The 15,095-nt window shown below is 42.6% G+C and overlaps 1 protein-coding gene across 3 annotated transcripts in view; it reads left to right on the forward strand.

The window, feature by feature from the left end:
- The window catches only part of PDE8A (phosphodiesterase 8A), a 117,138-nt gene that overhangs the window by 61,462 nt on the left and 40,581 nt on the right, over window positions 1–15,095 (forward strand). For all 3 annotated transcript variants that reach the window (XM_010986799.3, XM_031440630.2, XM_031440631.2), the window contains exons 2-5: window positions 1,844–1,900; window positions 3,402–3,592; window positions 10,911–10,967; window positions 11,691–11,745. In XM_010986799.3, coding sequence (XP_010985101.3) covers window positions 1,874–1,900; window positions 3,402–3,592; window positions 10,911–10,967; window positions 11,691–11,745 — 330 coding nt within the window. In that variant the 5' untranslated portion in view covers window positions 1,844–1,873. The remainder of the gene's footprint in view (window positions 1–1,843; window positions 1,901–3,401; window positions 3,593–10,910; window positions 10,968–11,690; window positions 11,746–15,095) is intronic.

Below are 15,095 nucleotides of genomic sequence, written 5' to 3' on the forward strand. Positions count from 1 at the left end.
ATGAGCGCCCTCTGAGAGGCTGCAGATCCCGGTTCACACAGAGGACCGCTGTCTATACCACTTTATCCTGAGCAGCGGCACATCCCTCCTGTTGATGGGTTTTTGCTTTCTCTTATGAAAGCACCCCCTCTACCCCCAGTACTCTAGAAAATCAGCAAAATAATTTTCCTTCTTTTTCTTTTTCCTGTCATTTTCTTCCTTTTCTTTCTTTTTTCTGAGTAGTTCTGACTTCTCCAGGCAGTAGGCCTATATCGTTTCTTGTTCTTTTATTCATTCATTTCTTTAAACTTTGTTCATAAAAACCAACAAAAAACTCATTGTTCAGATTGGTCTCTCTCGGTGCCTCTTGCTTGCCTTCTCTCTGAGCTGTGGGGGGTGATTATATAGAGCAGATCTTTCTCTTTTAAGACTCTCCTGGCCCTCCTGGATCATCTTCTCTCAGAAATTCCGGCTTTGGCATCCAGCTGTGCCTATTGACATGAGGCTGGCCTGCAGCTACCAGGTCAGGAGGCTGGATGGTGCCGTGGGGTGTCTGTCTACCCACCCCGCCGCCCCGCCACAGAGTCCTCCTCCCCAGTCTTAGGTCTAGAGTGGTAGCGACCCTCATTCTTACACCTTTGGAGAGATGAAATTACTACAAAGCAAATCAGAAACTGAGCCGGTGTCCCATTATTAGTGGACATCAGTTTAGCAGTTAAAAATATACCTGGACTTCCTCCATCTCTAAGCGGGTTTTGTTACATGTATTTACTGTAGGAGAGAGCACTGCTTGAGGGAGAGATGGGAGGTGGGCAGCCAGGAGGTATCTTATGGGTTCTGCTGCTGCTGTGTCCGAGGTATGGACTCATACCATCACCCAGAGGCCTGGAGTAGGGGAGGGGTCCCTTCATACAGTGTTTCTGGAAAATTTGCAAAAAACGTGTCTTTTCTTCGGGATAGCAACCCAGGGCCAGAGTTCACGGCTGGATTTCAGCCCTACCTTCTCCCTCCCTTGTGCTCCTTTGTGCAGTGCACAGACTGCCCAAATCTTCCAGTGGCCCTGGGTTTGCAGCACAGGTTATAGAACTAAACAGACAGGTCGGTGGAATCCCAGCTGCCGCTTGCTGCTGTGTGGCCTTAACGTACTTGGAACCTCAGGTTTCCAACTGTAAACTCTCACGCTGTTGTGAAGATTCAGTGAGATTACGTATGTTCAGCCCAGTATATGCTAAGCTCTCCATTGGTGCTATGATGCTTATTACTCATTGGGGTTTGGTTATGACATTGTATTTATCTTTGTGTCTTGGTGTTACGTTCTCAAATAGATGAGCATTTTTGAATAAGCACTGTGCTCCTCTATAAAATGAAAGTGTCAACTGTTTCTCAGTAAGGTTTCTTTGGCTCTGACATCCCATGATTCTGATTGCTGGATTTCATTATTTATGTGCATTTTAGATGTAAGATTTCATTGTCCGTCAGGGGAAAGATGGGAGTAAATGTGGAAGGAACCAATGTTCATTCAGTGTCTAATCTTTGGAGGGTCTTTATTATTGTAATTTCATTTGATCTTTGTAACAAATGAGAAATTGAGGCTGAGAGAAGTTGAGTAATTCACTTAAAGTCACACACAACTAGGAAAAGAAAAGCTGGGATCAGACTAATTTTATTTTTCCTTCCCTGCTCTCCACCTTTCTTGGGGTTTATAAGGGGATGCCTGGGATTCCTCTGTCTACTAAGTGTTTGTCATTTTTCTCTGAAGTAGAAATTTTACTTTCATCTGTGGCACTGAGTAGAGAGAGAAAAATCTAGGCAAGTTTATCTCTTTTTTTTTCTTCTTATTTTTAAGCAGATCTTTTTCTTACAGGTATCAGTAGCTGGCGTGCAATTTGGCCCCATGAGATTTCATCCAGATCAACTCCAGGTAATATACCATGCTGTAATTTTCATGTTGGTTTTCTTGAAAGAGAGGAAGGGAGAATCTCTAAAGTTACACACTGAAAATAATCTTTTAGGTAGAATATTGGATCAATGTTCAATTTCCTGAGCTTGATAACAGTACTATAGTTATGAGAGAATATGCTTCTCTTAGAAATACACATTGAGATAGTTAAAGATGAAGAAATGTCTGCAACCTACTTCAAAAGGTTCAGCATTAAGATAACATGTATAATTTGTGTGTGTGTGTGTGTGTGTAGAAAGAGAAAGCAAAGGTGGCAAAATGTTAACAATTAATGAAACCGGCAGAGTATACTAGCGTTCATTCACATTCACAACTTTTCTGTAGGTTTGAAATTTTCAATATAAAAAGTAAAAGCGCTGTATGTTACTGAATCAGCTCTAGCAGAGAGAAAATATCTATGAATTGTGTAATCCAAAATATTAGACAAAGTAACCAATTGAAATTTAGCTCCAAAGTTATTTGATGCTTCCTTTACACAAATGCACGCTGGCTATTACATTTTAAAAAGTGTGAAGAGGACTGGCAGAAATGCGTTCTCTTAGATTTTTGCATTTGTGTTGTCCGTGCCCCTGGGTAAGCTTAAAGGAACTGAGTCTTGGAGAAATGGTTTCCGTCAGCTTTGTAGTCTCCCACCTGGACAGTACCACTGTTGCCCCTGTTAGTCAGTCTGGGTCTGAAGAGATGGAGCGGGTGCACTCCTGAACCAGATTAGGTGTGGGGGGCCTGGCTGGGAGGGGAGAGGCGGCAGATTCGGGACCCACTTTATCGGGGCCAGGCACTTAACGGGCAGGTTTTGAAGTATAACATTTTGGTGTACTTTAAATCTCTCTTGTGGGAGTGTGTAGCTCAAGTGGTAGAGTGCGTGCTTGGCATACACAAGGTCCTGGGTTCAATCCCCAGTACCCCTTTCAAAACCAAATATGCAAACTTAATTACCTCCCCCCCAAGAAAATAAATAAAACAGTTTAAAAAATAAATCTCTTATAATCAAAGTAATTTTTTTTAACTTGGAGGAATTACGTAAAGTCTTGAGTCAGAACATTTAAATGCATTATTTAAAGTATTCAGTATTATAGGAGTTTGATTGGAATATTAGTGTTTGCCATCTTAGGAAGTACCTAGTTAACTTACTGCTAACTAAGATAAATATTTGTATGTTTTAAATGATTTAGTTTTAAGATAAAATCCTTAGTCAAGTCTCTGGTGAGTTATTTAAGTGGGCTTATTGAAGTAAATATATGATCCATGCACTTTGACTCCCACATGAAGAATAGATAAAATAGCACTTCAGGGAGCTGAGTGCTAACGGCCCTGAGTTATGTGTGGGAAAAGGATTTATTCAGCAGATTGTAATGTTCACATCTGTGTACGTGCCTGGAAAACACTTGGGAGTTTTCTTGTTAAGAAATAATTCTAACAACATCTTTTTTTTTAAAAAAGTGTTCGTGCTTTTTTCATTCAGGTACTTTTAGTGTTTACCAAAGAAGATAACCAGTGTAATGGATTCTGTAGGGCATGTGAAAAAGCAGGGTTTAAGTGTACAGTTACCAAGGAGGCTCAGACTGTCCTTGGCTGTTTCCTGGACAAACATCATGACATCATTATCATAGACCACAGAAATCCCCGGCAGCTGGATGCAGAGGCGCTATGCAGGTAAGCCTGAGACTCAGGCCTCAACAGTCCCATGGGCATTTATGACATAAATGCAGCCCAGATATACATTAAGTCAAGTTCAGAGTCTTAAGTTGCTTTCCATGCATGTAAAATAAGCAAGACATTTAGAATATCATTATTTCAAGGAGTGTTTCTTATCTCTTCTGTTTTGTTTGCTTTGCTTAAAACAGTAAGAAAATATGAATGAAGACCATTATTAAGGATGAAACCCAATATGTAATTAAATACACTATCACTGTATATTACTGCAACAAGAATTATTGTAATTTCCCAGATGTTTTTAAAGTTATAAAAAGTTTTAAAATTGTCTTCTAATGTTAGGTGAATATTCCTTGTTTATAATACTTGAAGGCTATCAATATTGTGAGAGAATTCTGGGTAGCAGACATAAATCTAAGAAAAGTATTTTTTAAAGAAAATCATTTGCTGCTGATGGAAGCAAGGCAAAATGAAACAGTAACTATATCTAGTAGAAAACTTTTGGAAAAGACAAATCATAATTTTAATATAAAATCTTATAATGTATTAATTTTAGGGACATTTAAATCTTGATTTTTAGGAGATAGAAAAGATTAAAAACCAAACAAGGGTTATAAACTGAGCTGACAGGAACATGACATCCTGTCAAGAGGTTGTTTGCAGGTGCATGGTTACTTCCATGCGCTTGTTTCCTTGGCAGTGAGAGTTCCCCTTTCAGGCAGTCAAACGAGGTAGCTTTCATGTGGGTGTGAGCCACCTTCAGTGGAGCTTCCCCCGGCCTTGAGCTAGCACCTCCCATGCTGCGTGTGTTCCTCTCCTATACCTGTCTGGTTAGTGGTAGTTAGCCATTGTCACTGCAGCCCGGATGTGTTTGACGTGTTATCTGACAGCACGTCCATGAGGGATCATGGCCCAAGAGATGTGGAGAGAGCTCTGACCCAGGTGGAGAGGAGCCTCAGCTGCTTGCCTTTGGGTAACTCTGCTTTCTCTGAGGATGTGTTCTCTCAGCTGTAAATTTGGAACACTTGGTTTCCAAGATCCTTTCTATCTCTCACATCTGATGGATAGCACTCAGAGGAAGGGAAGAAAATATCTTAGTTATGTGGTGCTTGTAGTCTTGGTTCGCTGTTGCGAGGCAGGAGACGTGTCTAAGGAGCGCCAAAGAGAGCGCAGATAGAAAAGGTGAAGTGAGGGTGAAATGCTGTGCTGGGGAAAACTTGGCTTCTTGTCCAGGTACAAACCTAGCCACAGGTATGTGCTGGACAATGGAAATCAATTCTTATAGAGCTGATGCTGCTAGATCACCCTGTGTTATAAAAGAAAGGTTAAGTTATGGTAGTTATGCTCTACTTTTTGTGTGTGTGGTAAAATACACATAACATACAATTATGCTCCACTTTTTGAGGGAGGAAAATGTACTATTGTTACACATTTTGGGAATATTCTAAACAAATAGGGTTAATTCATTCAGCCAAATTTTATTGATACGTCAATTAAAAATTTATACAACTGTAAAATAGGGAATGTGACCTGAGTTGCTTAATATGTAGTTTTAGAGAAGCATATACTGTCACGTATGCATGTCCTCTTCCCCACCGCCTTCCGTCCAGCCTCTGCTGGGGGTTAGGGTTTCCCAGGGGAAAGCTCTGAGTTTCAGAAGTTCTTCATGTTGAGCCCAACCTTGTTGTATTTGGCCCACAGGTCACTAGAACGTTCTTATCCCCTCCCCCGGGTTTCTAAAGTTGAGGACAGGAGTGGTCTTTTCAGGATGGAGCACATCCTCACTGCTGTCGGTGGCTCCTCACAAAGTGTGGTGTCATATTCCAGCCCATCGAGGGGGCTGCTCTAAGTGCCTTCTTTCATTCAGGAGCTCTTGTAAGCATAAGTTTGGTGGACGAGTGAGGAGTGAGCAGAGCAGTCATCTCCCCTGTGCCAGCCAAAAGCAGATCTCTATAACCACAACTCCCCACCATCCTCCTTTCCTGATGGCTGTGTCCCAGTCCTGGCCAAGAATCTGAAGTCTTTCTCACTAGCTGTGTTCTACCACATTATCTTAGTCAGCTGAGGATTTGGGGGGATTGGGAGGTCCTTGTGCCATTTGTGGCGAGTTTTCTAGAGGCAAGAGAGGACCCTAATTTATTTTCCCTACATCAGTTTCAACTTGATTCTCACCCTTACCTGGTTTATCTCCCTTAAAAGCATCCCTTTACAGGTGCCTGCCCACTCTGGACTGTCCTTTTAAGGAATCTTTCCAGGCTCTTCCTCCTGAGCCTGCTCTCCACTTAGCTCACGAGACCTTAGCCCTGGCAGAGCTCTGTCCCTTCATCTTCCTTTTGGAATACCTTCACAGGGCAAGCAAACGATTTCAGTCCAGTGTCATAAATGCCGACAGAGGAGATACATACAAAGCACTGCCGGTGCCCATGTCAAGGAGGGCTTCACAGGGGATATTTAAGTTGAGCCCCAAAGGAGGAGTGGGAGTTTTGAAAGGAAGGAAGGTGGAGAAAACATTCCGAGTAGAGGAAGCAGCATGTGTAGCAACAGGCAGGTGTCCAGGGCTCCTCTGCCTGGTGGTCAGTGGCTTGCTGGATCAGGCAGGTATGGGCCATGACTCAGGGTGGGGCTGGAGCAGCCGACGTGAGCCTGATCATAAAAGCATTGTGTGCTGAGCCAAAGGCTTCGGATTTTGCCCAGTAGGCATTTGAGACCTTGGTGTATTCTATGCAGGGGAGCATCCAGAGCGTAATGGGAGATCCCTCTGGCTGCCAGCCGGAGAGTGGAGCAGAAGACAGAAGTACTCAAGCAAGTCAGCCAGCTGTGAGGTTGTTGTGGGCCATCTTGTGCGGTACCTGGTATCAGTGCCTCCTCCCAACTTCCTATCAAACAACCCATGAAGGTTATAAAAGAGACAAAAACTGACCACAGCAATTAATAAACCAAAGATAAGATGGTAGATACGTCAGAAGCTGGGAGACCGAAAAGGACAGGAATACCCACTGTACCTCTTGTGCTGTGGGGACTTACAAAGAAGCCTGTTCCTGGGACATCCTCTGCATACTTCAGCCTCTGAAACTGAAATACCAGCAGCCCTGAAGGAAGGAAGTAGGAAGAGGCTTTGTTTCACTCCCACTGTGTCCTGCTGAGCCGAGTTTGCTGGAGCTGCACTGACCAGACCCCAGCACCAGCACTTCTGTGCACTGGCCAGGGGCCTGCCTCCAGCCCGTGCTGTCCCTGCTGCCCCTTCTCTTACTTCCTACATCTACCAGGAAACCCAAGACAGGGAGCAGACGGAGATGGACGAAGATGTGCTTTTCCTACCGTGTTGTAAGAAGAGGCAGAGGCATAGGAGCCTGAGAATAGTCCTTCACATATTGCAATTTCAAAACAGCAGACAGGACCAGTTCTCAGGTTTAGCTAGAGAATGGGAGAGAGCAGACCAGGAATCTGCTCTGTGAAGCAGACCTGTGCATGCCTGCTGGCAGTGCTCTCTGAGCATGAACTTGCACCTGTTGACCTGACCTGCAAGCCCAGACCTGAGAGGAGGACGGCTGCTAATGCCGACCATCTAGCAAAAGGGTGCAAGGGAGACTCCCTGGACGCTCTCTGCTGAGGACTCTTTGCCAGGTTGACGTCACTGCCGTTGAAGGATGGGCAAACAGCATAGAGATGGAGACGTGTAAAAAGCTGCCAAATTATGGGAGGAGGGAAAAACAGCCTTACGGATGAAGAAAATTATTCTCTATAGGAAACTGAAGACCCTTTTAGAAGACATGTGCTTAGTGTACTCAGAAGAAATGAAGATGTATTTCTCTGTGCAACAGGAGCAGAGCTCTGGAATGAAAGGAAACGTTTTGTAAAGGGAGATGGAGGAAACAAAGCACTTCACAGAAACCCAAAATGCATTAACAGGATTAAAATCTATATTGAATGCAGAAGCAAGATTGAACTCAGAGTGCCGGATGCTTTCATACAATATCTGAATTTACCTTGGTCTGCAGATCCTTTTTACTGTTGCAAATTCCATTCTTTTCAGCCTGAAACTTATCCCACATGGCAGAGGGAACAGTGGCAAAGTACAAGTAATGGAGTTGCGCTCTTGTAAAATTTAACTCATTTTTTTAAATGAAATTTTAAATTGAAGTACTGTTGGTTTACAGTGTTGTGTTAATTTCTTTGTAGTGGAGAGGTAATTAGGTTCTTTTTTTTTTTAATGGAGGTACTGGGGATTGAACCCAGGACCTCGTGCACGCTAAACACACACTCTACCACTGACCTATACCCTCCCCTGTAAAATTTAACTCATTAAAGGGCTTTATTATGTTCTTGTAAGAACAAGTAAGCCTCCATAATGTGGCCTTTTTTCCAGTTGTAGGTGAAGACCATCAGAATTATTTGTAGTTGCCTAGTGTATCTTGAGACTGGTAGTTGCCCCCTAATACCTATTTCTACTCTTTTTTCTAACAATAGAATTCCTGGTGTTTAGCTACAAATACCACCACCTAGAAAATATACTGCATTCCCTAGCTTTTCTTGCAACTGGCCGATGGAAGTGACATGTGCGTCTTCTGGAAAGTGTCCTTGAAGGGAGAGTGCATACCCCTCTTCTTGCTGTCTGGAATGTGGATATTATGGCTAGAGCTCAGCACCTATCTTGGACCATGAGGAAGAAACCACGTACAGACCATAATAGAGAACCATAGGATGGAAGGAGCCAGGCTCTGATGCTGTGGAGTGCCCTTGCAGCCTTGGGCTGCCTGCCTCTGCACCTCTTTTATGTGGGTGACAAGTCCTATTTAAGCCACTATTCTGTGGAGTTTTCTGTTATGCATAATCAGGTCAAATCCAAATATTACCCCACGTAGCATGGTTCTGAGAGCTTCCCAGCATGCTTGTGCAGCCTTTCAGAACCTCATGCTGTGGCTCATGCCCCATCTTGTTTTCTGACCTCTTGGAATCTTCCTTCCTAGTGTCTGGGTATGCATTTTGATGATGATGTATCACTTCTTTCTTAGTTTTCATGAATTCTAAAGTAAAGAGTGTTATTTTTCAACCCAGACTCCTGACTTTACTATTTCCTAGCCAGTTCTGCCTTCTTGCAGATCGGAAAAAGTTAAGAATACACCTTTGCCTTTTCATATAGCATTAGACCTCCTTTGCAGGGATCAGCTTGTCTCCAGGAAATCTGGTCTTTCCTTCCAAACTTTGTCCTTAGCCCAGTGCCCCCATCCCTGTATCCAAAACTATTACTGAGATCATCTGCTGATTTCTCACTTGCTATTATTCCACTTAGATCTCTATTTTTCTTGTAAACAGATGAGAGCTGGTTTGAGATGGTTGGCTGCACACTTAAATTGCCTTTTCTCCCTCTAAACCTTGGTGATATGATAGAAATATAAACATAAGAACAAATACAGTGTCCTGAGAAGTCGTGGGAATAACCATTTGTGAGTCCACGCCTTTCCTTCCTTAGCTAAGATTAGTGCTAGGGTGAGTACTAACCAACAGGTTTGGAAAGTGAACTGGCCTTGTCTGTGTGAGTGTCTGCCATGTCAGTCACCCTACCGAGCTTAAACAGCCCTTCCTGTGTGGCTCCTCCTCCAGGAAGGTGAGCATGGCTACTCTTCAGGCAGGGAGACTGTGGTTGGACAAGGGATTGGTACATGGTCAGCAAGCCCTGCAGCGGCCTGTCGAGAGGGCTCCTCCAGTACAGCCATGCAGAGTGCCCTTCAGGTTGGCTCCCTCTGGAGAAGCAGATGGAAGCTGGAGGAGTAGAGTGGACACTGGGAGAGGTGGATATGTTGGGGGAGAGAGAGGTGGGAGCCGCTTGTCCCATGAGACTGGTTGGTCCCGAGGGCTACTTTTCCATCCCTGAGCTACTTCCCTACCCCAGATCTAGTCTACCTTTGGACTCTAAGCCTTTCTCAAGCTGAGTTCCATGAGAAAATTAGGCCCCAGTGCCCTAAGGCAGGGGTAGGCAAAGGGGAACACAGTCAGGCCCATTCATTTATGTATTGTCTCTGGCTGCTTTCAGGCCACAGTGGCAGAATTGAGTAGTTGTGACAGAGTCTGTATGGCCTGAAGAGCCTGAAATATTTACTGTCTGGCCCTTTACAGAGCAATTTTGCCAAAGCTGACGCATCCATTGTAGATGATGAATTGACTTCTCTCTTATGCATCTGAAACAGTTATGTTATGCACCATCCTTGGGAGAATTGAGAAATAGTCACTCAAATCATTTTCTGTGTTCTGTGATTCAGAAGTGACACAAGTGATTCTTGAACTAACAGAACTGAAGTCATGCAGTCAGTCTCAGCTCTTCTCTGTCCCATCCTGGACACGGTCTCCAGGAGGCCAGCGTGCTTCTGACTTGGCTGGGGCAGCCTGGGCCTGGTCCACTCCATTCTCCTCCTTCTGAAGTCACCCTCCCATGTGAGTCCTCTTCCTTTCAGTCCAGGGGCCAAGTTCCTCCCTCTTCCTGCGGCCTGGTCCTCCTTCTCCGCAGGTCCTGCTTTCTTCCCCAGAGCAGGACGGGTCGAAGCCGTTGCATATCTCCAGTGGAGTAGTTCCTTTTCTTTCCACTCCTGTCACATTTATCTCTGATCTCTTGGCTGGATTTTCATTCCGCATGGCTTCCTGGGAAGCTGCTTCTCCGGGAGGATTGAATTCATTCCCTGTGGGGAGCCCTGTAGTCCTTGGGTAATTTCAGTGGAGCAATGTCTTCTACTCTTCTCCACCTGTCTTTCATTCTTCATTTTTCCTGTCAGGCATTGATCCTCCTCTTCCTAACTGATAAGATTATCTTGCGTTTCCTAGCTTGAATATTTATTGTAACTGTTTTTATGTGCATTCTACCTAGAAACTCTTCTTTGTGCTGCTTAGAATGCAATGGAGAGCTGACCCTTGGGCTTCTTCACTCCCACCATAATGGCAGCCATAGCTTGTGTAATACACGTAAACTTGCATTGTCCTTTGGTGGGACGGGACAAATAACCCCTCTCACATAAACCCCAGGTAGGGAAAATTCTCCACCTGAAACAGCTTAGGTTAACAAAGGCCAGAGCCATGGGAAGACACATCACCTGGGCTAGCTGTTGTCTTCGCACCCCGTAGTTGTTAGGGTTACCAAGGATGCTGGTTAGGAGTTTGTCCCCCGAAGAGAGAAACATCACGTAGCCAAGAGGGTGACTCCAGAGTATGAAGGGATCTTTTGCGCCCCCTTCTACCCCTCCCCCACCTTTAATTGTTCTACGAAAATTTTTTGTGTATTTATTTTTTTTAAGAATTGCTTTAAATTTATTTTAAAAACTCTTTTTTAAAGGTCTATCAGATCATCAAAACTCTCAGAAAACACAGTTATTATTGGTGTAGTTCGCAGGTAAGATTTCTTTTTCTTTCTTTCTTCTTCCTCTTCTTTTTTTATGTTGAGATTCAAGTGTCAGTGTAATGCTTGCTCTTAACAAGCCTGAATAACAGCTTGCAGGCTGTGACAGGTATCACCCTTTTTATTTAGTTTGGCTTTTCTTTTTTCCTTTAAGCTTTCATTTCTTTTCTTATTTTCTTTTACTTTGCCAGTTAAATTCATGGCAGGAGTTTCTACTCTCATACTAGGTTTTATGATTTTGGACTGACTTTCACTTTAGAAATAGGCAGACTACGAGAGAATTTCATTCCTAAAGGATGACTATTTTTCAGGCATATTTCTTAGGGACTTCTAACTTCAAATATCTGAGGATTTGAATTAAACATAATTAGGGGAAACTTACATTTCATTTTAAAATTGGAGGTAAGGAAAGAATAAAAATAATTTAGTTTAAATTAAAATTTTTACACCTCAAATAGGTATATTGTCACTACTACATTCTGACTGTTGGTGTAATCTCTGTATTTCAAGCATTAATATATACTACCAAAAAGCCAAATATGAAACTAAAGCAGAAAACTATTTTCAACTTTATACTTTTGATTTGTATATTAATCTAACTCATCTAAAAGTACTCAATTGTATGACAAATGATATTATGTAAATTAGTGAATAGTTAAAGAGGTGAGATGTAATTGATAAAAACTTATTCTAACCATTCATCGTGTTCTTTTGAAGGGCTGATAGAGAAGAATCATCCGTAATGTCCCTCCTTGCTGCTGGCTTTACAAGGGTATGTACCCACATCTTTGTTATGCAAGTATAATTCAGCGTGAGAAATGACCTTATCTTAGTTTAGAGCCCAGTAGTTGCTTTGAATTAATTTGAAGGGAAAAATTGTTGTCCTCGTGCTGTGTTATAGTTTGGCTTAACTTTGTAATCTGGTAATCTAATAATCCACAATACTTTTGCTTTCTTAGTCTCTCAAAACTATGCCTACTAAAGTCATCTAAATGTAGTAAAATCTCCTTTAATGGCTTACTCATTAAAAGTTATACCATAGTAGGATGTGTTGTCATAATGCTTATATGTATACATGCATCTTAAAGCCAGTTCAAGGATTCTGGAAATAAGGCCAGCCTGAGATGGCTCCCTTTCTCTCCACCCCTGGTTCCAATCCGTTGGTTTCTCTTAAGCCAAAGGGCTCCTGAAGGCTTTGGTCAGCTGGTTACCAGTGAGCCTTGGGAATCATGATAGAAAGAGCTTACATGCGGCAGATTGTTGGGCAGATTTATAGCCCAAATTAGTATCAATGAGGTAGACCAGAAACCTCAAGCCTTGAGTTTAGTTTACAGCAGTTCTGGATGGTAGCACTCCCAGGTATCTGACGGAAGCAAATACAAATTCTCGCCAGAGGAAGACACTTTCTTTGGCCTCAGAGAAACTCTGCAAATAATCTTTCAAGGGCAGCAGGTAGCACTCAGTCAGCATTAACCAATCCATAGGAGGCAAGGCTTTGCAACTAAGAACTGGCAGGAGGGGAAGAAGACAGCAGAAACAGACTCACACACCCCTCAGAAATTAGAATTTTCAGGTCTGAGTTATAAAACAAATACACTTATTACATGTCAAGAAATAAAAGACAAGGCAAGCTTGGAAATATCTGCAAGGAATAGAAAACTATAAAAAGTGACACAGCAAATTTTAAGCAGAACATAATTAAATTTTGAGAAATACACATATAATAACTGAAAATTTAAAAACTTAGTAGATCAGAAGAAATTATCAAAGATACAAGGATACAAAAATAGAAAATAGAGAGGTTTAGAAATGTGGAGGATACAGTGTGTAGGGTTAGCATTTATGTAACTGGAGTTTCAGAAGGACAGGAGAGAGAAAAAGGCAGTATATTTGAAGAGAATTTTCCAGAACTGAAGAAAGACTATAGTCCACAGATTCCAAAATACCAAACTAGAGTAAATACAAAGAGGACACATCATAGTGGAAAAACAAAACAAAGAGAAGACCTTAAACTCAGAGAAAAAAATTATTTTCAGAAGAATGGCAGACTAACAGCTGGCTTCTCAGCAGCAATAAATGGAAAATAGAAAACAGTGAAATAATATTTTCAGTGTGTTAAAATAACCTTAACTGTTATACCTAGCATAAATACTTTCAAAAATGAGGGTGTATGTCCATACCCAGGTGTGCATACGTGCATATAATGTAGAATACTTATCTTCGTATATACTTATATAACATTATATAACATCCAGTGACAGCTCAGTGTTTAAATTCTAGACTGAGCAAACCCCAGGTGTCTTCAAGGTTTATGGGGAGGAAGACCCAAGGAATAGGAAATAACAGTGTGAAATCCGTCATAAACACTAAGATAGGAGTAAAATCAAGGGCATGGGAATGGGCTGAATTCTCCCATTAAAAGGATAAGCCATTTAGATTGGGTTACAGAAGTTCAGTTATATGACTTTGTAAGACAGTGATAAAACAAGGCTAATGATAAAGGAACAAAAAAATAATAATAAATAAAGGAACAAAGAGGTAGCCAGTACATGCAGACGAAAGGAACACAGAAATTCCAATATCAACATTAGATAAAGTGGATTAGGATTTTGTTTTATACACACGTAATTTTATATAAAAGCACACATTAGATTTTTATTATTACATATAGCTTTGTGGGTCTCCTTTTCCGGCGCCCCCCACAACATACACACGTATCAGCTCCTGTCCCCATTCCTTGACCTCCAGTCATCCATGTTAACTTGCGTGGGAACAACCAAGTCAGCCGGCATGGAGGTGAGCATTCCTTTAAGAATCCCAGGTTGGAAACTGTAGATCACCTATTCCCAGTGGATCTTTAGATCATCCCTCCCTAAGCTGTTGGGGAAAGCATCCTCATGAGGAAAAAAACTTCCCCAGGTAACTTGGAGGATCGTTATATTATTACTCTTAGGCTGCAAAACTGTCTGTTCTTTTTAACCAGGGCTTTAGATGCTTCTACTTTCTAGTGAAACTAATGAAGCTTGGGGCCTAGATTATTCATCTTGCCTTGGGTTGTTTGCTTACTTACAGCCCTTGGAAGTCATTAAGCTTTTTATTTGTAGGGGTTTGTAGACGTAGTGTTGGAAATTTGTGTGTTTGAAATTCTGCACAAAAAATTCCATCAGCAAGCTGCAAGGACTGGAAAGCGTATCCTGGTAGAAAGTCTAGTTAACCATGGCCCTTGTATTTTCTTAGTATAATTGAGTTATCAGGAAGCTAACTTGAAAGTTGAAAAATAACCATCACACACACACTCCCACCCCTCTCACCTGTACCACTTAATCAAGATGTCCCCTGAAGCCTTTGCTGGAACTGTGTTTCGGTACATTTTCCTATGGAGCACAGAAGCTTTAAAATTTTAGAGGTCCATGACTTAGGGAATACGGAGGTAGCAGCAGGCTCACCACTTTGTATGTGGGTGACCAGTCCTCAGAGACCATGCGTGCTAACTGATCTTCTCATGCAGAGTCCCACACCTTCATGTTACAGAAGGATACTGAGTTGACAGAGGGCATAGTGACAGAGCAGAGCATCCTGACCTAGGGGGAAGGTGATTCTCCCCAGTCTCATGGCTGATAGACAGTGGCGCCCAGGCTTGAGCCCAGCCCTCGAGCTGAAAGCCATCACTGCAGGGAGATCTTTGGGATTCAGGGAGCAGTCCGCTATTTTATGGATTGGCCATTGCCCAGGTTTTCAGAGTGGATGGAGACCTGCTTGCCTCTTTGGCACTGGAGCATCTGCCAACTAAAATCTCAAAGGTTCAGGTTTAGTATCTCTCAATACTGGTTGTGCATTAGAGCCCCCTGTAAAGCTTTGGTGGAGATCCTGTTTCATTTGGTGTGGGGAGGGGCCTGCACCACTGGTATTATTTTTTAAGGTTGCAGAGAATTCTAATATGCAGCCAAGGGTTAAGAACCACTAGGTGGGGCCCAGCAAGGTCGGTGGGTGTAATGTGCTGTGGATAAAGTGAGGTTGAGTCAGCTCAGGAGTGTGCAGAATTTGTGGCCCCAACCCCTTGTGTGGGATGGGTTGATAGGCTGGAGAGAGGAGACCAGCTGCTGTTTAAGCAGAGGGAATGGC

Source organism: Camelus dromedarius, chromosome 29, assembly GCF_036321535.1.
Source record: "Camelus dromedarius isolate mCamDro1 chromosome 29, mCamDro1.pat, whole genome shotgun sequence".
NCBI lineage: Eukaryota > Metazoa > Chordata > Mammalia > Artiodactyla > Camelidae > Camelus > Camelus dromedarius.